The 27,429-nt window shown below is 47.9% G+C and overlaps 1 protein-coding gene across 4 annotated transcripts in view; it reads right to left on the minus strand.

Moving 5' to 3' along the window:
* Window positions 1–14,502, minus strand: part of LLGL1 (LLGL scribble cell polarity complex component 1) — a 64,966-nt gene extending 50,464 nt beyond the window's left edge. For 2 of the 4 annotated variants that reach the window (XM_029576190.1, XM_029576189.1), the window contains exons 1-2: window positions 14,307–14,501; window positions 285–382 (exon numbers count right to left, since the gene is read on the minus strand). In XM_029576190.1, coding sequence (XP_029432050.1) covers window positions 285–382; window positions 14,307–14,387 — 179 coding nt within the window. In that variant the 5' untranslated portion in view covers window positions 14,388–14,501. Of the gene's footprint in view, window positions 1–284; window positions 383–14,306 lie in introns of all 4 variants that reach the window. The other 2 variants (XM_029576192.1, XM_029576188.1) reach the window with 2 other exon arrangements.
* Window positions 14,503–27,429: the final 12,927 nt, after the last annotated feature.

Raw genomic sequence — 27,429 nt, forward strand, 5'->3', positions numbered from 1 at the left:
CAAAATACACTGTTTGCCAGCAAAGTCCCTTTGCAATGCTGTTTACTTAGAAACCAAGATGGGCAATTGCACAGCCCCATCCAGGTTACAACCAAAGGATGCAGGGCACGAAATAAACTTTCCAGAACAGCTGTTTGCATGTGCATCCTCCCAGTAGAGCACCGATCCGAAAGCCATAGCCATTTCACAATGGTAACTGAACATCCAGGGACAGATGGAAAGGATGAAGTCTTACCTTCCATGAAGGAGCAAGTGATTCCAAAAACGAAACAGAAAAAGGATACATTTTGACTGCTCCCGATTTTGTGCCGACTGCCATGATTCTGAGCTTAGGGTCAAAGGCGAGAGAGCTTGGCTGATTGGGAAATCCATGTTCTAGCGTCTGGAAAGAGAGAAAGAGAAGTTACACCGGCTTTATCACAGAGCACGTTATGTAAAGGCTGGACAGGCAGACACGCGTCTGGTGTCCCGTAAACAGATTACAGGCGCGTGGAAGACCCAGGTTCCGGTACCAAACTGTTCGTACACCTCAGGCCCCGGAGTCCCAGTCACCGCTCAGCAACACCCAGCTGGGCCAGCAAATGCACTCTGGCCAGGCTCTGACAGAACTAAAATCTGTCCCGCCTCAGCTGAAGGAAGACGGGGGAAACCCCCAGGTGGCTGTGGGAGGATTAGGGATGGTTAGAGTTGGGAGCAGGTCCCTACTGAGCTGGGGGAAAAAAAAAAAAAAAAGTTTCCATGCAACAGAACACTGATCTTTATAAAGATTTATATATAAATCCTGGTACACTTCTAACAGGCCTTTTAGATATTTAGGTCAACTGGAAGCTTTGTCCCCTGTAGCAACCGTTGCAGCTGATGCAAGCTTTTCACGGCTCTACAGACCCTGCCACCACTGCTCTCTTTCCCAAAGCACAGACTAGAGAGGGATAAATCTTGCTAGTAAGCCCCCACTCAGGCGCAGTGCAGGTCAGATCACAAGTAAGACTGCTTCAGAGCCACCCTCACTGTAATGTAACTACAAGGCACTCAGCACACCCCAATTTCTGTTTCTACAAAATCAACCCCAAAACTGAGGGCAAGAATGCTACATTAAGAGCTCTAACGTGAACCACAGGTCATCCTGTGGTCGTCCCAGACTGTTAGACGTTATGGCATCAAGGGAAAAGTTAAGTTTGCTTACACGTAAAGAGAGCTCTCCAGACAGGATTAATCATAACGCACGGTCAATGTCATTTGACCCAGCTCTCGGTGGAGGCTTTACCGAGCACGGGTGGTAAATCCTAACCTACACACCCTGCCCTCGCGAGCCCCTCACGGCCAGACCCTAAGCTTTAGTGAGGCAGAGAGGTGGGGAGGTCAGTATGGCCAGTCATCCAGTTGTAAGAGAAGTTCTCTGCGTGCAAGCAAGTTTGCTCTCTCCCGCTCTCCACAAGTGAGCACAAAATTAGTCCCAACATAGGGCGTCCCAAGGCAAGGGCTGCAGAGCTGAGCAGTTGAGGGACTGCTGGGTGAACAGGCCACGCAGGATGTTACTGTCTCCCAATGGTAGTGAGATATTAAGGCAAACCACCTCCACCCAGTAGCAGCTTTACAAAATGTCTCCCACGGAGCGGCCCTGAGAAGAGCCACTGAAGTCACCATGGCTTCTGCACAGTTGATGAGCCTGAACAATTTAAGCCTGGCAGGATACATACAGCAGCATGCTGCGTACTATTCTGGCTAACTGGAGCATTTGGCATCTGCCTCTCTCAATCTATTGTGAAAAATAAAACGGATAGGAAGGTTGCGTCTTCCAGGCAATGCACCAGGGCTCTTACAATTCGAGAAGAGAAGAGACCATGCTCTTTTGCACAATAGCTTTGTTAAATACGAAATGCAGATAACATTTTCTATAGCAACATGGGGTGGAAACACCACATTATGGAGTGAGAGACAGAGCCTAGTGTTCACTTACTCTTCAGGCTGAAGGATTGGCCAAAAGAAAAAAAACAAACTTTCCAGGTGACACAAGAGGTTTAAGAGGCTAGGCCTACACAGAGGTTCCACGGTGCTGGAGTTTGGAACTCCACAGCCCTTTCATGAACTTCAATCTCAAGATCTGAGCCCCTTCCACAATGGCACAAGGTGACTTGACTAAAGAGACGCTAATGCCAGAGGAAACAGGAGGTCCTTGGGGCCAAAAGAGAAAGGATCCAGCTGGCAGGCCCTACACCAGCTCCAGAACCTCTTCTGTTTGAAGCAGAAGGATCTTCAGATTGAAGATTGGACAGAAAATCCTTCACCTCTTTGGACAGGAGTAAGACGGCTACTGCACATTCAACATCCATGCTATCAGGCCAGCAGGACTGGATACAGCGCCTGCCTTCCTTCCGTAGGATAAGATACTCCCAATGGAGCTGGAGACAACTGACAGGTGGCTGCTATACAGGTGCACTTGCTATAGCCAGGCTGGTGCTACGAGGATTATCCTCAAGAACCTGAATGGTCCTGATTAGAGGAGATGGCAAGTACATAGCACAGACCCTTCAGTCTAGCACAAAAGGCATCAGAAGCCAATTGGATGCAGGGAGCACAACTTCTACTTTCCTGTTGTCCTTAGGCAAGCAGGTTGATTGTCTGCCTCCAACAACTAAGTTATTCACAATTCTTTCATCCAAGGACCACTCACACAGTTGTAACATTGCTGAAATGGCCCACCAATGTATTCTGGATGCCCAGACCCTGGCAGAGGTTGTAAGAGCCTGTACGCCTCCCTGCTTGGCCAGCACTGTCCACCTAAAGCAAGGTTCTTCCCTGGAGGATGGGGGAAGTCAGAACACGAGTGATAGCAAATGGCTTGCAGCTCCAGCTGGGCGGTTTATAGGAAGACAACGTGGGGACCACATCTTAACAGATGTTTGCAGACCATTACATATGGTGGCACACGCTACGAGTGCCGCTTTTAGACTTATCTACCACTGCAGGTGTGCTCTCATCCTGGGGGGGGGGGGGGGGGGGGGTGGAAATACTTCCTTGTACTCGTGGGAAGATTCTCATCTTCGTTTCTAGTGTTCAGAGTCCAATAGTGGATCAGCCTTATGCAGAGGCTTCAGGCTCTTGCCCACAAGTGCTGTTCTCACAGCAAACCCTTCCAGGTGTGAATGTTACTGCACCCTAGGGGACATCCAATCACAGCTATAGCAGTCAGAGTCATGGTCCAGACTCGGGCAGTGACCGACCGTCTGAATCTGGGGAGGATATCCAGTGTCCGATGCAAGCCTCGAAGCTGCCAACCAGAGGCTTCTCAATGTTTTTTAAACTTAAGAGTTCTGTTTGAGGGGCTGCTGCAGTAGTGACAGAAAAACAGAACTGCAATGAGGCAGTAAAAAAAAGCACCAAAGCCAAAAACAACAAAAAAAAAAAAAGACTGGACATTGTGTGGGCTGAAAGCAATGCATGCGAACGCCAACTCCTGCAAGTGCTCTGAAGCCGGGTCCCTGTCAATGCTGTTAAGACCACCACCACCACATGTTATGGCAAACTCATGCCTGCTCGTTGATTGAGAAGGGTTGGGATTCTGAAGCACTAGAAGAACAATTCCGCTCGAGGAAAAAAAAAAAAAAAAAAAAAAACGACTCCGGTCTGGAAATTTAGTTCCCAGGTTTTCCTGCAGGCTCTCGGCGCCTGTATTGTATTCCCAAAGACAGCGGCAAGCTGGGCTCGTCAGATCACGGCTGTGGCCAGAGCTCCCTGTTTATTCTGGAGTAAACACAGCAGCCGTGTCCGGGAAATTCCAACGCTGCATCTCAAGTGTCAGCAGGGAGCAGAGGAAACGGAACAAAGAAGATGAGGATCTTAGAAGTGAACAAATCTGAAACCACTTTACGCCCCAAGACCTTTCATCTCTCTGGGCAATTTCATAGACTAATATGCAATCGGGTCAGACCCTCCTCCCCGATTCAGCCCCAGGCCAGTAACCAAATCTGTTCTTTAAAAAAGAAGGACCAGACAACTGCTTCTCTGGGCCTCCACTGTGCCAGCAACGGATCACACAAACTAGAATTGCTAAGTAATACAAACCTGGGGAAACCAGCCCTGCCACCAGCCTTCGCAGGCAGGATGAACGGGATTTCAGCACAAGGCAAATCTTTACGCTTGTAGTGAAGAGGAATAATTTGGAGAAAGTCTCCAGACCAGTGTTATGGACTCAAACATATCCTGATCCCGTCCAACATAAAAAAAAAGCACACACTACACAATCTGTTCACAAGTGCATTTTCTACAGAAGTGGTGGTAAGCCTGGAAGCGTCCTCCTGTACGGGACCAGGACCTTGCATTAGGGCCAGCTGAGCCCGGGGAATGCTGGGACGACCACCGCACTTTGCCGCCCCTGAATGGAGGAGCCCGGCATCACACAAGAGCTGGCTCAGTGTCTACGAGACTGTAGGGATCCACGGCCCACCCGCTGAGGGCTCACTGCAGTGGCTGGACTGGGACCCTGAAGGCAACGTAACCGACGCTGGTTCTGATTTAGCCAGAAGCCTAGAGGATGGGCAAACAGTGCACACAAAAGCAGCGTAAAGACTTTACAGCATTAGCCAAACTCTGGATCACAGACTGCGCACACAGATTGCTTTTTTTGTTAGAGCAGTATGGGACCGGCTGAACATTCTGTTAAAACAGAACAGACTCATGAGATCATAAAGCCATACAGATTATATTTCAGGGCTGTTGTGTTTTTATAGCTAGGTGACAGCATATTTCAGATTAACGGGTCTCAGAAGACCCTGCATGAAGCCAAGCGAGGCTATGGAATGCAGTGTTCCCCCTGCTGGTCCGGTTCCAGGAGAGTCGTTCTGGGCTCCCCATGTTAGTGGGGGCTGGGCTGTTCACAGTAGAGAGTTTTATAGTCTAGAGCGCCCAAGCAACACTGCTACCTGCCCCCATGCACGGCCATCTGTTAACAGCTCTCAGGAGATTAAATGACACCTTAATCAAAAAAAAGGATCACTTGTCAAGACCTAGCAAAAAAACACCCCCACAGACCACACAAAGGAAAATCTGTTCTTACCTGGAATACCACAGATCAGTCCAGACTCCTGGGTTTTGCCTCCCTGCCAGCAGATGGAGACAAAACTTTTCACCCACACTGCCATATAATCTAGCGTGCCACCTGCAGTGCCTCAGTATTGATCTGTACCCAAGCCAAGATGAATTGAACCAACACTAAGAATCATGAGCAAACTCAGTACGAACGGAGGATTCTCACCCCACCTCCCATACTGGTCAGGTCTCTGGTATTCTAGGAACAAAAGTTAGCAGCTAAGAACCAGTTTTCCTTTCCTGTTCATACCCCAGATCAGTCCAGACTCCCGGGATGTACCTAAGCTCCCCTGGACAGGGAGAGTCCTGCTCATAGAACACTCTCAAAGCAAATGGAGTCTGGAGCCCGGACATGCAACTGATAAAGTCTGCCAAGAATGTGCAATGACTTCCAAGTTGCCGCCCTGAAAATCTCTTGCAGAGATATCTGTTGGGATGTGGCCCAAGAGATCACCTGAGAACAAGTCCAGTGAGCCCTTACAAACATAAGCTGAGCCATTGCACAATCGTAGCTTCCAATGCTTTATATCCCTTCTTCAGGCCACTCCACAGCACAAAGAAGTGATCCGATCTGTGGAAATTAGTAATTTTTAGGTACCTCAATAATGCTCGCCTTACATCCAATACCCTAAGCTCCTTGAGACGTGGACACATCCAAACCCGGAAAGCCAGAAGTTCCACTGTAAGATGAAATGCCAAAACAACCTTAGACAGAAAGGACGGCCACCGAACGTAATGATGCCCCAGACTCAAGTGATCCCTTCTTGGATACCTCTCATTGACGCTCTTTAAGAGTCTCTGCATTGACAAACAAGCTTAAGATAAGTTTAGCTTTTGTTTCATCTCATTTTTATATGAGAAGAAATAACTTAGAAAAATTTTGGTTGGCTTACAATTTGAACATTGACTCACTATGACCGATTACACGATTGCACCTTCATACTGCTCTGACCCTGAGCAGTAGGAAGGTCATTTAAATCTTTGAGAAGAAAGTCCTTTTCATCTATTCCACCGTGCACAAAGTGAGATTTTCTCAGATTCTCTCACTTTTGTTTGACCATCAGTAGCAAAATCTGCAGAAAATTCCTGGGACTCAGAATCCTGGTCCAGAGGACCCTCGTCTGTGCTAGAGCTTCTCCGACCCTCCTCAGGATCAGGTACTGCAGGTTACAGTTTAGGTGCAGCTCCCCCCCCCATCACCCGATTGTCTACATCTGAAGGGAATTCAAAATGGCCACCATTCCCACTCAGAGCGGTACAACCTGACATCTGCAGAACTCGTTTAGGTTCCTCCCCAATCACTTAGCTGACCTGACGTACCTTCACCAGCCAAGATGCAGCAAATGCATTATCTGGCCCGAGATAAGACGCGACCAGCAGGCCGAGCTGCGCGCTGCTGAAGTTATCTGAGCCCGCAGAGAATCAGGGAACAGAAGTAGAGCAACTCTGCACACTGTGACAGTCCCCACCAGAGATCCAATGGCTCGATCAGCAAACCAAGTGTCTTCTTTTGTTTATTTTAATGCTACCACAAGCACTGGTAACCGAAAAGAAAGTATTTCCCTGCTCAACCAGGGCCAACCCAACACTGCTTTGGGAAGGGTGAGAGATCTGGACCCCACAGGAGCCAGGTCACAGCTTCAAACAAGGTCACCAGATACCCTGCTAGTCCACCTCAAACCAGGGGGGGAATGGCCCCACCAGGACCTACCAACTCCCTGGGAGGAACTGGCAACTTGCTTTCCCACTCCAGACTGCAGGTGGCACACCAGGTTATAAGGCAGTGAAACTCTCTCTCCATCTGTTGGCAAGGACCGACTTGGGCTATGAAGAGGAAGGGTGGTGCAATCTGCCAAGCAACAAGGACTTAAAATGCCAAGACTTCCTTCCCCCAGCTGCAGGGGCACATGAGCTCCTGCACCCTCCCTGCCATTGACCTCTGCCTAGGGAGATAACTACCATAGCCTGCATCTGCCATAATACAAATAGGTGAACGCTCTTTAGTTATGAACTTAGTAAACTGCTTTTCCATAAGATAGCACCAGAGTGGTGTGGGAGGTTGATGCTAGCTAGACCCAGTCAGAGGTCCATCGCGGGCACGTGGCAGCGAGAGCCATTCCAGCTTTTCCCCAGAACACTGGACGAGGGCTCTCCAGGTATCCCTGATCAGCACCAATCCACTCCCCAATAATCTTTCCAGACTATCTGCAGAGTCAACAAGGGAAGCTAAACAGATTCCTCAGGTCTTATAGTTAAAAAAAAGGGGGAGGTTTTAACAGCTGTTAAGGGGCTGTCACACCTGCACAGACCTATGAAGAGATTTAATGACGGAGAGGAAATCCCACTGTCACAATCCTGCCGTTTCTCCCCTCCCCCATTTGCATTCTGCCTGTAGCATGCAGGATGGCAGTGAGTGAAGCCTACCATGCGGCACTAAGTGGCCCTCCCGCCCCACACAGATCTCACCTCCCCCAGAAGGGTTACGTGAACGCATCAGCAGGGGTCCTCCCTCCCAAGGCCACCTCAGAAGCACGCGTGTTAGATTTACGTAAGCATTTCCCTAAGCATGCAAGGAGATGCCCAACAAGGCAGAGCGGAGCTTGCTAAAGCTGTAGTCCCATCACCTGTGCACATCTGACCTGAAGTCAGAGGTGAGGGGGAGAACCCACACTCACTAAACCCTCTGCTTATAATGCACGAGAGCCCATCCCCCCGCCCCAAACTACACCAGAAATCCTACCGACAGCAGGTAAGTCCTGGCAGTACGCCCCCCGAGAAGCCTGCTTACCAGGTGGTGCTACATGACCCGTGGGCAAAGCACATCCTACTACAGGATGCAGCACCCAGAGCTCAAGCTCAGCAATAGTTTGTATGCAGAAGCGCCATGCTACAGGCATCAAAGGGTTAAAGCAAAGCTGCCGAGATCCCAGGGTGTTGGGAGAAGGACGGGCGCCTGACATCACCGGCCAGCTGCATCCTGTACGCGTCACCCAACAAGAGCTCCAAAGAAGATTAAAAGCAGACTGCGAGCCACTTATCCCCAAGCGCTGGAGAGAGAAGAGCCCGGTGCGCGGCAGCAGCCGGAGCCTTGCAAGCTGGGCAGTAGCAGCACGATGCAGGATGTGGCCAGTCCAGCACTATCCCCTGGCAGAGGGTCAGCGCTTCAGGGCTGCTTGCCAAATGTAACCATTCTGTTTCCTTACTCAGGGGTACCCCCCATGTGGAAGCAGAACCACCAGAAGCTTGGATTGCAGACCTCTCCTCTCCACAGAGATGAAAGATATTAACACATCCTCCCCATTTTGGGTCAGAGGTCTCATTCTCAGGATTCTTCAGTCAGAATCCTGAGCGCACTGTTACCCCGTGATTGGACGCACGTTTTGGATGCGCTAGCTTTACACCCCTTATTCAGTAAGAGGTAATAGGGCGTCCAAGACGCACGTCCAACCCCCCCCTCCCCCCGAAACTAATAGCACCCGCAACATGCAAATGCATGTTGCGGGTGCTATTAGTTATTCCCGCGCGATACAGAAAGTAAAATGTGCAGCCAAGCCCAAAGGTAGGCGCTAATTTCTCCGGGCACCGGGAAAGTGCACAGAAGAGCAGTAAAAACTGCTTTTCTGTGCACCCTCCGACTTAATATCATGGCGATATTAAATCGGAGGTCCTGAAAGTTAAAAAAGTAAAAAGAAAAAAAATAATTTTGAAATCTGTTTTCGAGCTGCGGGCCTGACGCTCAATTTTGCCGGCGTCCGTTTTCCGAACTGTCAGCGGGCTCGACAACCAACGCCGGCAAAATTGAGCGTCTGCTGTCAAACCCGCTGATAGCCACCACTCCTGTCAAAAAAGAGGCGCTAGGAACGCGCTAGCGCCTCTTTTTACCGCCGGCCCTAATTAAAATAAAATACTGAATTGCGCGCACAGGCCACTCTCCTGTGCGCGCGCTGGGAGAACGGGCGCTCGCCCGCTCTCCGGCATGGTTTACTGTATCTGCCCGTTTGTTTTTATGTACCCTACGTGGTACAGTGCTGTGTATGCTGTCGGCAATAGAAAGCCATGCAAGAACATTCCTTTTGGTTGTTTGTCAGCCTCTCCTTTGAATGTGTTTTAATTTTAAAACCTTCAGCAGAAATGGAGTGAAGAACACAAGCAAGAGATTAAGGGAGGGAGCAGCCAAGGACCCACATCTGTTACAGAGATCAGCAGCAGCCCTTGCTGCTTCGATAAAGCCCGCCCAGCTGAAGCTTGCACATAAAAAACAGCACTGGAGCCTAATACGAGGCACTATCCAGAACCAGCTGCAGGCAGTTTCACATCCGTAGTGCAGGCCGTGATTTACAAGACGGGCTTCGGTGTTCTCTGCGGCAAACCGTGGCATGCAAGAAAGCGGTCGTTTACCTCATCTTAAAACCAGCAAAAAAAAACAAAAAAACCAAACAACTTATTGCTCTCTCTGAAAGAGCCCAACTGAGATGCTACAGCACCAGCTAGCACCGCTTGGAGGCCTCCGAGCATGGACTACCCGCTCTTGCTGAGGTCCTCACAGGAAAAAAGTTAATCAGACGCCATTAACCCTGGCCAACTCCTGCGGTGGTGGCTGCATGTGATAAGATGCCAATACAGACCCACAGAGGACTCCTGCAACACACGAGACAGGCCTTGGTGTGGCCTTCTGACATGTCTCTGCCTAGAGGGAAAAGCAGTCACATACAAGCCTCCCCCCCACAAGAAATGGATACGTTTAATCCATATACAAATACCCCCCAGGCCATGCTAGAGTATTCTGCATCATTTACAGAGTCGCAGGCATGGGGTCATGAAAGATATGCTCACCCAAACTTCAATCCCATCCAATACTAACTGATGCCAGGAAATCAAATATTCAGAGGTTTCCTCCTCCTTTGGAGCAGGAGTCTGGGATCTGGTGGCACCCAATCCCTATCAGCCTTCACGCAACATCCATCCATTCTCTATCCCCACCAAACTCATTTACCCCAGTCACACAGACTAGAGGCCCAAGCACCAGGGCTCCTGACAGAACCCTGCAAACAAGGGCCTGGAATCCAGCCACTAGGTGTCACCCTTGCACAATGACTGGGAACTCCTCCATTCTCCCCAGGCCAGGCCACCCCCCGCCACCACTGGAAAGGAAGGCCTGACCCAGAAATCAAAGCCAGGCTCCCCCCTTCAGAGCTCTGCCACCGGCTTATCCCCGTTTCCATCTTCCTTCAGAAGGCTGGCAATGCACCGAGCAGCCTCCCAGGGACACGGCAAGGAAGACGGTGCTATCAATTCACAATGCAGCACAGGACACTGACCCGAGAGCAAGGACAGAGATCAGGCAGCAGGTAGAGGGGGCGACTGGGCATACAAGACTGGCCTTGAAGTCATCTGTTTTTAGATCAGCACCAATTCACAATGCCAAACAAATGGTGCCTGCACACAGATCGTCCAGAGCGGAAGAATTTGGGCATCGTGCCATTCTGAACCCAACAGATGCTGGTCTGGGGTCAGCAAAAGGTGAGTAGCGTGATAGAGAATGAAGGCAAAATAAAACAGAACAGACTGGGACAAAAGTGTGTTACCCTGGCTTCTTAAAAAAAAAAAATAAAGTTTGCCGGCACCCTGGTTATCACCTCACTATCTCCTCCAAACATACATTAACATTTCTACACTAACCTAAACCCAGCCGGCAGCACCAGGCCCCTGCTCACATCAGCACCAAGCTGGCACGTTCATCTACCTGACCTACTAACCTCTGATACAGGACCAGAGACTCTCCCTAAAGTGTGAACCAAGGACCTGGCCATCTATGTGGCAGATGAGACGCTTCATTGTGTGCATCTTTTCAACTACAGGTAGGCAAGCCTGGACTATTAGGTGTCATCACCCAAGAAGAGAATCTCAGGAGCAACCCAGCAACGCATTCAAATCTTTAGCTCAACATAAACAGAGGCGGTCAAAAAAAAAAAAAAAGCAAACAAACAATCTTAGGAATTATTCCTATAGGACTGGTGAATAAAGAGTATTAACAGGCCTCCATATGCACCTTGAGAACCAGATACAGTTCTGGTCATACCAGATGTAGCGGAGCTAGAAAAAAGGCAACAAGAATGACAATAGGGGATGATACCGCTCCCTCATTATAAAGGAAGGCGAATAAGTTAGGGCTCTTCAGCTTAGGAGATGAGAGGAGACAAATGTATGATTTTATAAAAACTGAGTGGGGTGGAGGTGGAACAGTTAAAGGCAAGGGTTCACTCATCCTCACGAATAGTACCAAGACTAGCAGGCAGCGCACACCATTAAACAAACAGCAGATGCAAAATAATAAATCTGAGCATTTCAACACCACACAGTCAAGCGGTGACATTTTGCCAGGGATGTGGGCAGGGCATCTAGCACAGCCGACTTTAAACAAGTTATTTGAGCAATTAACCAGCTTATCCCTGGATGTCAAGAAGTTATCTACTACCTGGCATCTGCCAGATACCTGTGACCCAGGATGCTGGGCTTGATAACCTTGGTCTGACCTGATATGTAGTTTGAGCTTCACCTACTCGTTACCTCTCCCCTCAGAGGTCCCTACATAACCCTCCTCTCCCCGAACACCCGTCACTCCTATATACCCTTCTCCTCCACTCCCAACTCCTTTTCCCACTTTGCTGGGCCATATGCTGGGAATAGACTTCCTGAGGTGGTATCATGCTCCCTCTGGCCTTATTCAAATTATTTCTGAAGAAAATCTTTCCCGGCCATAGCTCTGCTGCTTTTAACCATTTTCTGTATGAAAATGAAGTTGCACATCTCTAATGTTTGTCTTGACTACACTGTAAGCTCTAGAGAGCAGGGACCGTCTCTTCCATGTGCCTGTAGAGTGCTTTAGAAGTAGTCCGTCATAGTCCTTGCTTTCCAGTTAGACCTCTTTCCCTAGTCTTCCCTCTGCCTCTCCTGCTTGTCCCCTTCCTTCTGTGCAGGCAACTTTGGGAGAGATGTTCGCATTTTCAGGCCGATACAGTGCACTCTGGCGGCGCGCACTGTTAACCCGCGATTGGATGTGCATTTGACGCGCTAGCGTTACCCCTTATTCAGTAAGGGATGATAGCGCGTCGAAAACGCGCTGCCAAACCCCCCCCCCCCCCGAACCTAATAGCGCCCGCAACATGCAAATGCATGTAGATGGCCTTATTAGGTATTCCTGCGCAATTCAGAAAGCAAAATGTGCATCCAAGCCGCACATTTTGCTTTCAGAAGTGAGCGCCTATCCAAAGGTAGGCGCTAATTTCTCCGGGCACCGGGAAAGTGCACAGAAAAGCAGTGCGATATTAAGTCGGAGGTTCCGAAAGTTACAAAAAGTAAAAAAAAAAAAGTTTTGGAGTCTGCCCGTGGCTCAAAAACCGGACGCTCAGTTTTGCCGGTGTCCGGTTTCCGAACCCGTGGCTGTCAGCAGGCTCGAGAACCAACACCGGCAAAATTGAGCGTAGGCTGTCAAACCCGCTGACAGCCGCCACTCCTGTCCAAAAGGAGGCGCTAGGGATGCGCTAGCGTCCCTAGCGCCTCTTTTTACTGCCGGCCCTAATTTGAATACTGAATCGTGTGCGCACAGGAGAGTGGCCTGTGCGCACGCCGGGAGAGCCGCTCTCCCGCAACTTTTACTGTATCGGCCCGTTTGTTGGGGGAGACATTCCAGTTTAGTCTGCTTCCATCTACTAGCACTCGCATCTAACTTAAACACCTGCCAAGGTAGGAGCTGAACTTATAGCATCCTGGCTCCTCCAACACAACCATCATCCCCAGAACCTCCAAAACCCTCCTTACAGCAGCTCTCCAGCCATGAATTAAAATCGGCATTGCATGTCACCTTTAAGGAGGGAGGATATTTCTGAAAATACTGCAGTCGTGTGTAAAAAATCGTTTATGAACATAAAAATGTATTTCATACATCCAAGAAGGGAAACAAAACAGTTTTCCCCATACAAACCCCTACTGTTTGTAGCCTAGCCAACCAAGGATTTGGGCATATATTCAATAGTCATCTCTCTCCAAACCTCGTCCCCAAGTCAGGACCTCACATGATGCTCCCCATCTTCCTCTAGAGAACAAGCCATCTCTCAACACAAGTTCCATCTTACACGTCTAGAACTGTTTTTTCGTGTTGGGGGGAGGGGGGAGAAAATCTTTTTCCTCTCCCTAGTCAACCCCGCCCCTTTTTAATTCAATGTATGCAGAGGTTCCCAACCCACAGTCACATCCTAGAAAGCATGACAAGTCACGAAGAAATGAGTAATATGCATCAAGCAGTCAGCTTGCTATCCATCAATCGGCTGCAAATTAATCGCATCGTAGAACAAGCCCATCTATCATCTTAAAAAAAAAGAAAAGAAATTGAAGTTTTAGGGTAGAACAGTCACAAGACTGAGCCCTGGAGGAAGAGAAGGGAAGAAAACTATTACACTGAGAGCGAGTAAGAGGTGCGCACAGAGGACCGAATGACGATCAGCACTGCAGCACCCCCATGTACTTAGATGCACGCTGCTAGAACTCTTAAGTTGCGCAAGTCAAAAAGCACTTAATGCTGATACATCCCTTAAGGGAAAATAAAAAGCTGAAGACAGTCGGGGGAGAGGCGGAGAAGGGAAGGATTTTAACTGCAACATACCAAGTGGGGGGGGGGGGGGGGGACGGGACGACATTAAGTTGGAAAATGCCATAGCTTATTCTTCAATGCAGAAGTTTACATAACCGCATACAATGGCAAAACTACCAACAAGAGGGAGGGGAGGGTGGAGCCGTCCCCGGGACTTCAAAAGAAGCGTCCGGGGAGGGGGGGGTCCCCTTGAATCCTGTCCAGCATAGCCAAGCTCAGGAATCGGGGACGGCGTTTCTGCGAGCACAGCTGAGGGCTGCAAGGATCACAACAGAGAGGAGGAGGGGGCTGAATGCAACTCGGCAGCTCCGACCCCAGCACAATGCGCTCTCCGCGGTGCGGGAGGATGCAGGGATGAAGAGGAGCAGCACTAGTCAGAAGGGGGGGGGGGCGCTTCTAACGCTCCGCTTGCACCCAGCCCTGCCTCTTCACGCACCAGAAACCGTTAGCTAGGGCGGGGAGGGGGCTGCTGAAAGATAGAACAAAAACCACGGGGGGGGGGGGGGGGATCTGGCCCAACGCCTCCCCTGCCCCCAGGCGCTCACATGCAGTAGCAGGGACGGGGGGGCCTCACCTTATTGAAGGCGAACAGTTCCTGCTTCACCTTCTCCCGCTGAGGGTCGTTGCCCTGCCGCCTGAAGCGAAACTTCATCATGATGCCGCCGGACAGGGCGAGTCCGAGCGCGAGCACAACAATGTAACAGCGCCCCGGGGCGCTCGCGGGCCCCCTTCACACACTCGCGCGCTGACTGACGGGCGGCCCGGCCAATCGCCGGCCGCCGCCAGCTTACTCAGACAATGGAGAGGAAGGGCCGGGGCTCGAGGGAAGCGAGCATCTGCGCAGGCGCTGGCCTGCAGGGGGCTTGGGGAGGCGGCTGGGAGTTGTAGTTAGTTTTTTTGCGGGGCGGGGTATTTTTTTTTTTAAACTACTGCCTGCATTTCGGCTGCGCACCGTTAGATGGAACAACGAGGAGATCTGTACTGAAGCTAGCGGGAATTGCACGTGCGTTGTACTTCCACACAAAACAATAAAGAGAAGACTATGAAAATGGCGCAAGGTTGCTAGCCATTGTGGGATTCGTGGACTTTCTGCTCAGGTTCTTATGGCCTGGATTGGCCACTGTTGGAAACAGGATGCTGGGCTTGATGGACCCTTGGTCTGACCCAGTATGGCATTTTCTTATGTTCTTATGACTGCCAGCAGTGGTGCCAGACAGCGTCATATGGATCCCTGCCCTCGGAATACTGGACTGGGACCGCCGCCTTATTTCCCCTTTGCATGGACCCCACCGACCTGAGACACATCTGAACCGGGGTTCTGGACCACTGTCACACCTCCCACATGTCACATTAAACCCTTTGGTTGATGAACATTTTTACCACCGGCCCTCTGTACAAATCAAATAATAACTATCAGCACTGATTGTCAAGATGGCATGCCAAAATATTTAGGGCTCTGTTTATCAATTATTTTTCCTTGAGCAAAAATACAATGGTAAAAAAAATCTTAAACATTTCTGGAGGTGTTAATGCGTCAGAGAGGAATCAAACTACCCTCATATACAGGATTACACGTTGCTCATTGCTCTGTAATGCAGCAAAAAAAAAAAAAAAATCAGCTGAAAGTTTCAAATATACGTCTAAACAAAGCATACATAAGGACCTTAGCTAGGAGGCGGATGGTCATAGTGGTTGGTGACTTGATTCTGATAGGCACGGAGGCCTCCATCTGCCAACCAGACATGTCCCAGTAAGCATACCAGCTGTCAGGTGCCAAAAATCTGAGACACTAAGGAGAGAGTGCCAAAAATCCTCAAACCTACTGATTAGTATCCAATGCTGCTCATCCACCTTGGCACAAATACTGCTAGGCATTACAGCGATCGTATCAAAAGTGACTTCATGGCTTTGCAAGAGAGAGTAGAGCAGATAGGTGCACAGATGGTATTCTTCTGCACTCTCCCCATCATGGATAAAGGCTAAGGCAGGGAAGGTTGTGTTCTGAAGGCGAATGGGTGTTTGTGAAGATGGTGTTTGATGAGAGTGTTTCAGCTTTCTGGACCATGGGATGAGCAGAGGTGGTGTTCATTTATTGAAGAAGGGGGTGCAGCATCTTCCAGTACAGACTGACAAACCTACTGAGGAGGCCTTTAAACTAGAATTGTCAGGGCTGAGTGAACAAAGCAAAAGTACTCAGGTAAGTGAATCTTTAAACACTTTATTTATTTATTTACGATTTTTATATACCGGCATTAGTTTGCAAACATCATACCGGTTTACATTACAACTGAAAGATTTGGAAATGGGAAAAAAATGGGCACTATCTGGAAAGCCAGTGTACACTAATACTCATAGTATAGGAAATAGAAGTCCCGGATCTAGAGGTAGCCATGGCTTGGATATAGTGGCATGTCATGGAGACATGGTGCACAGAAACCTATGAATGGGATACACAAATTATTCAGGAAGGACAGGGCAGCGGCACTATACATATAAAAAAATAACATTAAAGCATCAGGGAAGAGGCACCGTGGGTTAATCTGGAAATAAGGAATGGGAGAGACCTCCATCATAGGCAGAAGAAATGGAGGAGATTCACAGAATTGCTATGAAAGGGGGATGTGCTGAATGTTGATTGGGCCATCCTGCCTGCAGTAAGATGCGGGATTCTCTAAAGGATTGGGAGCTGGGCATGGGAGGGCAGTGTCCCCCAAACACTGCAGGTGCCAGTGCTGAATCGGGCCCCCTCCACCTATATGACCTTACCCCACCTCCCCCTCCCCCCCAGACTAGGCAGGCAAACTACCCATTTGAGGGGGGGGGGAGATCCTGGACCTGGTACTTTCAAATGGGGAGAGTATTTCTGATGTAGGGGACGATCATCTGGGATCCAGTGACCCCCAGATGGTGTGGGGTTCAGTATTAGAGTGAAGGAGGTGAAGGTTCATTCCAAGGCGAGGGGTCCTGGACTTCAGGAAAAAAAATAACTTTGTTAAAGTGGGGGAATTACCTGAAGGAGTCGTTAGCTGGATGGGAAAATCTAGGGGAAGCAGAAAAGGAGTGGACAAAACAAAGGCGGCATTGTAAGGTAACAAATGTTTTTTAAGAAAGTAAATAAAGATAAAAGCTGAAAAGTAAATAAATAAAAATAAAAGTAAATAAAGATAAAAGCAGAAAAGGAGTGGACAAAACAAAGGCGGCATTGTAAGGTAACAAACGTTTTTTAAAAAAGTAAATAAAGATAAAAGCTGAAAAGTAAATAAATAAAAATAAAAGTAAATAAAGATAAAAGCAGAAAAGGAGTGGACAAAACAAAGGCGGCATTGTAAGGTAACAAACGTTTTTTAAAAAAGTAAATAAAGATAAAAGCTGAAAAGTAAATAAATAAAAATAAAAGTAAATAAAGATAAAAGCAGAAAAGGAGTGGACAAAACAAAGGAGGCATTGTAAGGTAACAAACGTTTTTTAAGAAAGTAAATAAAGATAAAAGCTGAAAAGTAAATAAATAAAAATAAAAGTAAATAAAGATAAAAGCAGAAAAGGAGTGGACAAAACAAAGGAGGCATTGTAAGGTAACAAACGTTTTTTAAGAAAGTAAATAAAGATAAAAGCTGAAAAGTAAATAAATAAAAATAAAAGTAAATAAAGATAAAAGCAGAAAAGGAGTGGACAAAACAAAGGCGGCATTGTAAGGTAACAAACGTTTTTTAAGAAAGTAAATAAAGATAAAAGCTGAAAAGTAAATAAATAAAATAAAAGTAAATAAAGATAAAAGCAGAAAAGGAGTGGACAAAACAAAGGCGGCATTGTAAGGTAACAAACGTTTTTTAAGAAAGTAAATAAAGATAAAAGCTGAAAAGTAAATAAATAAAAATAAAAGTAAATAAAGATAAAAGCAGAAAAGGAGTGGACAAAACAAAGGCGGCATTGTAAGGTAACAAACGTTTTTTAAGAAAGTAAATAAAGATAAAAGCTGAGAAAGTTAGGGAAAGGTTCGCATTCATAAACTGCAAGAGATCACAGAAAGTGCTAAAGGCAACGATATCTGGGAAAGCTACGAGAAGCTGAGAAAGCAGCCAGGAGAGCAAAGATGGACTGGAAGACAAAATAGCAAATATGATTAGACAGGGCTAGGACTATTTGTAGATATGTTAGTAATAGAAATGAAGGGGAGAAATATGTAGATGATGAGGAAAAAGCTGACATGCTTAACAACCATTTCTGTTCGGTGTTCACTGAGCAGGACCACGAAAAATGGACAGAAATAGGATTGGAAGCAAACAAAGGAGGAGCTAAGCTAAACAAATGGTAGATGAAGCGATGGGGGCCGGATGGGATACATCCAAGGGTGTCCCACCCGAGGGAGTTCTGGCAGCTCCGCTGGCTGGGCCTCATCATTGCTTCTTTAGAGTTTGGAGTAATTCCGGAAGACTGGAGAGGGCTGGACATGGCTCCTCTTCACAAAAAATGGAAATAAAGAGGAAGCAGAGAACTGCAGGCCGCTCTGTCTGACCACCGCGGTGAGCAAAAGAATGGAATCGCTGCAGTTTCTGGATGGCGGTGGATGTACGGGGGCAGCCTCCCAAGGACGGGAGCTGGATCCAAGAAAGCTTGGGATCAGCACCGGAGATCTCGGAGGGAGGGATAGGGATTGGAGGGACGGGCAAACTGATATTCTGTGCATCAGGAGGCTTCAGAGAAATCAATGCACGGCAGCCAGGCAGTCATCCCAGAGTCTGCTGGAACCTAAGAAAGATTATTGACTTTATTTTCTGTATTTAAATTTGAAAAAACATTTCCATCGTCCACCAACCTGTGGCTTGCACAGCACTGGTGCTCCTGTTAAAGTTCTCGCAGGTTCTCTCTTTTTGTGTTTTCCATTTGCGCTGTGTGCTCCGGGTCACTGATACAGGGAGATAAATTATAGTGCGGCATTGTCCTGCTTAACAAGACGGGGGACTAAGAATTCATGCAGGAAGGAGACCTGACTGCTGAGGTTCGGTCACTGCCCCTAGGCAGCCCGTCCAGGGTTTAGTTTCAGTTTCCTCCTGCTCCTCTGCACCTTCAGCTCATTCGCGCTAAACTCTGGCACCAGGGGCCACCATTCACAACAACCCAGGAATTACTCCCCCCCCAACTCATTTTAGTGCAAAGGTTGCTCGGTCGGGGGCCACACAGCAGGGCCACTTCCAGAACCCTGCAGTGATGGGCCCTAAATGCAGCCACTAGGTGTCGCCATTGTGCGATGACTATGAATCCCTCTGCAGCATCCCCAGCCCTGGAGGATGGGGCAGCAGAAAACCATGGCAGGCCATCTACAGATTGTGACTTGCACTTCCAGCATTTTCTGTAAGGACAAGACTTGGGCAGAACCGGGACTGGAGCCATCTAGTTACCTGACCAGGGGCCTAATTCTCAAAGCCTTTACACATCTAAAACCGAGTAAGTGGACTGTGGAAAATTAATATGGCAACCGCCACTGAATTGTCCATCGGTTTTATCTGCACTGTGGGTAAATGGCTTTTGAAAATTGCCAGGACAGGATGTGACGTTGGAGACCTCACCTGTGAAATGCTAGCATCGTCCGCATGTTTCACCATGACACACTGTAGAAAAGCAGACTTTAATGCACCAGCATCGGACTGGGTGTGGGCAGAGAGAGAGAGTGCGAGATGCATGGGGAGAGGAAGAGAAGAGAGCCTCGGAGAGAAAGAGAGGTGCCGGAAGGGAGAAAACGTGAGGGAAAACAACTTAGCTGTGCAGAGAAGGGGCACATGCTTCTGATTTAGATTAAAGTGCTCAGATTGTTGTTGTTAGTGCAGTTTACGGCTCTGCCCTCTCTATCAGATGTAAGATTTGAACATGCTGTAACATTTTCTGGCTCAGCTTGCTGCTGAGGGAATTCCAAAGCTCTGGGTAGAAAATTTGCAGAGATATTTTTCTTTTCCCTGGAAAAAATTGTGACAAGTCTCAGAGTTAATGATCCATCGACAGCTGTTCGACCTCCACATCTGTACAGAGCCGCATTTCCCTACAGGATGGAATGCATGGACTTAGAAGGAAAAAAAAAAAAAGCGATTTACTACGATGTCTGGGATCCTGCCCATCCCACTGGTCTCAAAGTCGCACAGGAAACCCCCAAGAAAGGGGGGTTCTGGATCAACACAGGGGAAAGGGGATTAAGGCAAGAAATTATTTCTGGTGCATGACAGAGGTTACGGAAGAAACTACTTTTATCGTTTTCAAGATTTGGGGATTTTGGGAATATATATATATTTTTTTAAATACTAACAAGCACCATCTCTACAGCGGAACATGGCAGTCTGCGTGCAGCTGTAAGGAAAGGCTGCTTTATGTTTAGTCAGAAAGATACCAGCAGAACCAGGGAACTGATCACCATTAAATATCACCTGTCTGCTTGGTAGCTGAGTCCACGCCAGCACTGGGCTTTTTCTAGGGGCAGGGAAGCAGGATGGAAGGCGTTCCCGGGAGCTGTCTCTATTATTATGGCAAGTTGCAGACTGGATTTCTCAGCTGGCTCAGTGAGAGACTGAGAGGGCCCTGCTTTTACTCCCAGAACCAGTTCTTCCATTCCGAATCTCCTAGAGCACCAGGGGCTTCACTATGAGTGCCCCTGCCCCAATCTCAGACTGCAGCCACCAGCCCTCTGCTTCCTGCTTTGCTCTCTCCCCTCCCAGACAATGCACAGGGAGCAGGAGGGGAGGCGCTGAGTAACTGTCTGCAGATTTTGTAGTCACTTTCTGAATTCTGTTTGTGCGACCAGCACCCAGAGTCACTGTGGTCCAGCTTGCTCTGTTTTCCTTGCTGATAGTGCATTTGCATTTTTAGCCCTCCTTTATAGATAATGCTTAAGGTGGTTTAGTCTTAGAGCATTTTTAGAATGCAAGCACAATAAGTTACTTCCAAAAAAAGCTTAAAATTTAAGTGGATCCCTGAGGCAGTGGGAAATAAATGGACTTGCCCGACGAGGAGCCAGTGGGGGAGGTGGAATTTGAATCTTGGTTCCTCTGGGTTTCAGCCCATTGTTGTAACTACTAGGCCACTCCTTTTCTCTCATAGGAAGAATACGAAATCTCTTCGAGGGCCGGCTGTAATATTTGCTGTCTATGGCTTTTTCATAAGAGGGGCTGTTGCTGTTAAGAGTGCAGTTTTGGTAGGTTTGCTAAATTTTACAGGGTGTCTGGTAATGGAGGGACTTTGTGTCACTGTTACAGAGGTGCTCAAATACGTAGATTTTTTTTTTTGTATGATGAGGAGTTCAGCTCAGTCATCCAGGCCAGCCAATCGTATCAGAGCCAACCTTCAGCCAAAGCGGTATGCATTTCTTGATATTTTTTTTTTTTTGCAGTCTACCCCCCAAAATCAGAGATGACCAATTCATCAAACACTGGGATATGCATCAGCATTTTGTACATGTACACAGAGTAAAGTTTAATATAGAAAAATGTACATTTTGGTGCAAAGTCTCGGGTATTTTTACTGCAGGCTTTGCAAGCAGGTGCAGATTTTCTCTTTGGAAATTGCCCAGGGATAAAAGAGCCGCAGCGTTTTAGACCTGCATTGTTCTGCAGGTACTTTTCCCTTCAAAATAACATGCATAGTTTTGAAAATGCAAAACTCTCTGGCTGACCCCGCACCGGAGAGCCTGTTGTCTATGCACCTGACAGGGCCTGGTTGTGAACAAAGCAACTACTTGTAGGAGCTCATAGGTTGGGGGGCAGTAGGTCACAGTGTTTACCTGCATAAATTGTCTTCTCTTTGTGCAATTATGTGTGGTACAGGATTGTTCTGGGGGGAGAAACTGTGGGGTATTCGTGATTATTGAGTTTAATCAGAGAAAGATGGGGGCCACAAGGTTGAAGGTTTGCCCAGGGCACTTAACACCCTTGCACCGGCCCTGTCTGTCTCACTGGGTCCATGGACTTGTTTTTTCTTCTGGATTTAAATGTTGTGTTTTTCTGTAAATAAAGCATTGCATCACCGAGTACCTTTGCAGATGCAGTATATTGACAAAATCCCAACCAGGCAGCCTGTACCTCTGCCGTTTAAGGAAAGGATCCCCTGACTAGTTTTCCTGCTTTTCTTTGAAGTACAAAGCCACAGCTGAAAGCTGAAACAATCTGAGGACCCATCCTGTTCACATTAAAATAGTCACACGAATTACACCTTATTTCAGAACACTGGTGTCAATCCATTTTCCCAAATAGCAGCAAACAGAACATTTAAAAAAAAAAATTGACAATGATGGTTAACCCAAAAGACGTACATTCATGATGGCAAGCAAAGCTCTTAAAATCAGCGATGAGACAGCACCATGAGCAGTTCTCTCTATTTTATTCTAATAATGCTCACATTTCTCCTGCCTTTTATGTAAGAACATAAGAAGTTGCCGTACTGGGTCAGACCAAGGGTCCATCAAGCCCAGCATCCTGTTTCCAACAGTGGTCAGTCCATATCACAAGTACCTGACAAGTACCCAAACATTAAAAAGACCCCAAGGTACTACTGCTGGTAACAAGCAGTGGCTAAGTGACTATTCCCTATTGATCAATAGCAGACTTTTGGACTTCTCCATGAACTTATCCAAACCTTTTTTAAACCCAGCTACACTAACTGCACTAACCACATCCTCTGGCAACAAATTCCAGAGCTTAATTTTGCATTGAGTGATAAAGAATTTTCTCTGATTCATTTTAAATGTGCTACTTTCTAACTTCATGGACTGACCCCTATTCTTTCTAATATCCAAAAGTGTAAATAACCGATTCACATCTACCCGTTCTAGAGCTCTCATGATCTTAAAGACCTCTATCATATCCCCCCTCAGCCGTCTCTTCTCCAAGATGAACAGCCCTAACCTCTTCAGCCTTTCCTCATAGGGGAGCCGTTCCATCCCCTTTATCATTTTGGTTGCCCTTCTCTGTACCTTCTCCATCGCAATTATATCTTTCTTGAGATGCGGCGACCAGAATTGTACACAGTATTCAAGGTGCGGTCTCACCATGGAGCGATACAGAGGCATTATGACATTTTCCGTTTTATTCATCATTCCTTTTCTAATAATTCCCAACATTCTGTTTGCTTTTTTGACTGCCGCAGCACACTGAGCCGACGATTTCAATGTGTTATCCACTATGACACCTAGATCTCTTTCCTGGGTGGTAGCTCCTAAGATAGAACCTAACATCGTGTAACTTCTGCATGGGTTATTTTTCCCTATATGCATCACTTTGCACTTGTCCACATTAAATTTCATCTGCCATATGGATACCCAATCTTCCAGTTTCATAAGGTTTTCCTGCAATTTAGCACAATCTGCTTGTGATTTAAATATTCTGAATAATTTTGTTATCTGCAAATTTGATAACTTCACTCGTCGTATTCCTTTCCAGATCATTTATATATATATTGAAAAGCACCGGTCCAAGTACAGATCCCTGAGGCACTCCACTGTTTATCCTTTTCCACTGAGAAAATTGACCATTTAATCCTACTTTCTGTTTCCTGTCCTTTAGCCAGTTTGTAATCCACGAAAGGACATCTCCTCCTATCCCATGACTTTTTAGTTTTCTTAGAAGCCTCGGAAAAGCAGAACTACAGATCTCAGAATGCAAGAGAGAAGACTGGAGTTAATTAAAATAAATTACAAAGGTGTCAGAGGTTGTGGGGGTCTCCATAATTCTGGGTGCAGGCTCACTCTCTCTCGGAATGGGAAGCATTAACCAGAGGAACTTTTCCCGAGGGGATGGGAGGACAGCTTGGGAGTTCTGATGAAGAATTCTGCTATATGGGGAGGTCAGCGCTGTGCACTGCGGACCTGAAGTCCAGATTCAGCTCCCAGCTGGGGCGCTGCAGAGGCAGCACTCACAACTCCTCATGATCACAATGAAACGGCAGGGGCCGGATTTAGGTTCACATGGTTGCAGGGTTCCAGAAGTAGTTTTGGCACGTGGCATGTGGCATGTGGCACGTGGCCTGTGGCCTGTGCTGCAGCTTCTGGACTAATGTAAGTTGGGAAAATCCCCAGGTAGTTGCAAATGGAGGCTCAGAGCAGCAGGAGGAAACCGATAGGTCAAAGAGGAAAACAAAACAAGAAGTTTCACACCTTGTACTATGGACGGATGAATCCGTGTCTCTTTCTACCAGCGCCAGGCAATTAAAGAAATGGCAAAAGCTGGCTCTGAACTCCAAGGGTCCAGCCAGGGCCCCAGTATCTTTCTATTCGTCACCTTGCAACTTGCGCGAGTGGCATTCATTCCTCATTTCATTGTCTTCGTGCATTTCCGTGGTACCGGTACTTACAAAAAACCAAACAAAATCTGACCTTACTCCGTGAAGCCTACACCAAGAGGCTACAGTGTGGGGCTTCTTGGCCAGCATTTGTGTCTCTTCAGGAGGCCTAACAAGGCTTATGCTAAAGAGCAAGCCCCAGTCGAAGCTGCAAGTTCTTGTCCTAGCGTCTTCCATGGGATTTTCTGTAAATGGATAGGGCCGTGTTAATGTGAACGCAAGTAGAGGCAGTGATGCAGCTGCAGAGACGGCACACCTGCAGGCCCTCTGGAGGGGTTACTAGACACACACGCAGCGAGGTGGACATGGCAACAACGAGGACCTTTGCAAGCAGAAGGAAATGGGGTTTTGGGTGTAGCCAATGAAATCTGAGGTCCCAGAGAGCCGAGCCTGGACTGTGCGTGTCCTAAGCCCGCAGGCAGATGCACCGCACACGCAGAATTCTTACTCTGTTCACATGTAGCCTGTTTGGCAAGAGCTCTTCCGCCTCTGGAATTATTTAATAACAAACAGAAAATGCATTTGGACTTTTCAGAGGATTCTCCTGGCAGCTAAGTCTATTATTATTGTGGGAGAGGAGCCAGCTAGTGATCTCACCCCGAACTCTTCCCTTGTGTGCTCCTCGGCAGCAATCCCTTTTGTGTGGGCTGGTACAGAACAAAGAGAGGAGTCTAGGAGTATCCAGTAATAAAGGACTTAGCATGGATGACTTTGAATTAGCAGTTCCCCCTATCATTATATCTAACTCTTATTATATCCCAGCTTCAGTGATGTATGTCATACTGTTTTCTGTTTTTGCACAGACTTCAGCTGCGTGAATACCTGTGTGGTCACATCACCGGAGGACATAAGCGAAGGAATAGGATCGGCTCCTAGTCCGTCCCTACCCTGCGTCGCTCTGCCAGCTGTCGGTGAGAACCTGCGGGGCCTTCCCCATAGGTTGCGCCAATCTCACCACAGCTGCAAGTGTCCACAGATCTTACAGACTGCTGAGGCCCTGCACCCGGCCGACCTGACCTCACTCCAGGCCTGGCCCGGTGCATCCAAGAATAGCAGGGGGGGGGGTTCTTAAGCAGGTGACCGACCTGCTCGAAAGACTCACGCACTGTATGGATGCCCAGACACCAGCAGCCCCGCCTTCTGCCCACCCTGTGTCTTCACCGCGACCGGTTCCTCAGCCACCGCCACCACCACCACCCTGCTATCATGGGGATCCCATAGAACGTCGTGGTTTTAAATCAGTGCCGCATGCACTTTGAGCTTCCCACCAGTCGGTCCAAAGTGACCTACAATCTGTCACTGCTAGGCCTCTCCCATATGGGGAAAATAACGATCCGCTGCTCCAGAGCGTCCCAGAATTCCTCCAACTGTTTTGGCTGCTGTTCCAAGATCCAGGTCGGACTTCCGCTTTGGCGGGGCTCAAAGCTTCTCAGAGAATCCTGCACACTGGCACGCGAACTGCACTGGGGGAGGACAGTCTCACTGCCATCTTCTGGAACATCTTTTGGGCTGAATCAAAGAAAAATTGGCAAGCAGAGACATTCCTAATTCGTTGGATGCCTTGATCTCATTGGCTGATCGGATGGATCGCTGCTTCCAAGAAAGGGTGCAGGAGAATAAGGCTACTTGGCCTCTGGTGATGTTTTATTTATTTATTTAACAACTTTTAATATACCGACATTCGTATGGCACATCACGCCGGTTTACAGGTAACTCAAATATAGGAGGAAATTACAATGAACAGGGAACAAGGGATTGGAGCAGGCCAGAAAGAGGAGAAGGGAAGGGGAGACAGGAGAAGAGAGGGAAGAGATAGGTAGCATGAGAAAGAAAAGGGCAACCGTTAACGTTGATAGAACTTAATTACAGAGGTATGTATTTACATTAGAACTATTTCTAATTGTCCCCTCGTTTCCAGTCTCGTTTCCAGTCTCCTCCCAGCCCGGTTTCATCTCCAGAACCTAAGGGCCCAGAAGAGCCCATGCAATTGGATCAAGCCAAGCTTTCTACAGAAAAGCCATTTCGCAGAAGGCAATTGGGCTTGTGTCTATACTGTGCTGGCCGTGGACATCTGGCATCACAGTGCCCTGAGAAATCAGAAAACTTCCGTGCCTAGGGTTGTTGATTGGAAAACCAATTCTAGGTCGGACATTCTCTCTTCCCCAACTGCTGGTCCCTGTCTCCATCTCCGACGAACAATGTCAGTTCAATACAGAAGCCTTCCTGGATTCTGGAGCTGGAGAGAACTTCATTCATCAAGCCCTGGTTCCTCAATATCAGATTCCTACCACCATTCTGGAACAAGCCTCACCATCTCCTCTGTATACGGAGACCCTCGCCCTGGCCACCTCACAGAGGTTTCAGCACCACTCAACCCTTCAGATCAATCTCCTTCACAAGGAAACTCTCTCTTTTCATGTGATTTCTCGAGCTATAAATTTGGTAATCTTGGGTTTGCCCTGTCTACAACAATACTAGCCAATTATCAACTGGCAATCCTTGAAATTGGCACTTTGGGGTCCTGCTTGCACTACTACCTATTTCACCCCTGTTCAGCCACTGGATCGCTTGAGTCTGGCGGTCACTATGCCTGGACTCCCACCACAATATGCTGATTCCACTGATGCGTTTTCACAAACAGCGGGCTGAAACCCTTCCACTGCACCACTCCTACGATTGTGGCATAGACCTTCTTCCTGATAAGCCATGAACCAATATAGCGAGGAAAACCTGGCAAGGGGTTTTATTTGGCCTTCTTCTTCCCCTGCTGGAGCGGCGGAAATTTGAGATCCCTGAGAGCAGGCAAGAAGGATGGGACGGTCAGGCCCTATATTAGAGGCCTCAATGCCATCACCAAAAAAAACCAAAACAGCACCCACATCCTCTCATCTCAGAACTGTTTTACTGTCTGCAAGGAGCCAAGGTCTTCACCAAGTTAGACCTACGGGGAGCAGACAACCTCATTCACAGCAAGGAGGGTGACGTCCGTCTCACAGCCCAAGAAATCCAGGATCTGTGGCTACAAACCAAACCAATCACCTGACCGCCAAGGCAGCAGCCTAGGTGAAGAAATACACTGATTAAACATATAGACCGGCTCCACAACTCCAAGCTGAGGATTTAGTGTGGTTGAGCACACAGAACCTACATCTCCAAGTGCCCTCCCTCCATTTGGCACCCAAATTCATTGGGCCATTGACAGTCTTACAGTGGATGGGATCAGTGACTTATCGGCTCAAGCTCCCGGCTACTTTAAGAATGCACAACGATTCCACATTTCCTTGCTGAAACCCCTGGTCCTCTCTTGGCCCTCCTGCCTGGTCCCGAAACCTGCAAAATAGCTACAGAAGAAGGTACACATTATGAAGTACGGGAAATCTTAGACT

Source organism: Rhinatrema bivittatum, chromosome 14 (assembly GCF_901001135.1).
Source record: "Rhinatrema bivittatum chromosome 14, aRhiBiv1.1, whole genome shotgun sequence".
NCBI lineage: Eukaryota > Metazoa > Chordata > Amphibia > Gymnophiona > Rhinatrematidae > Rhinatrema > Rhinatrema bivittatum.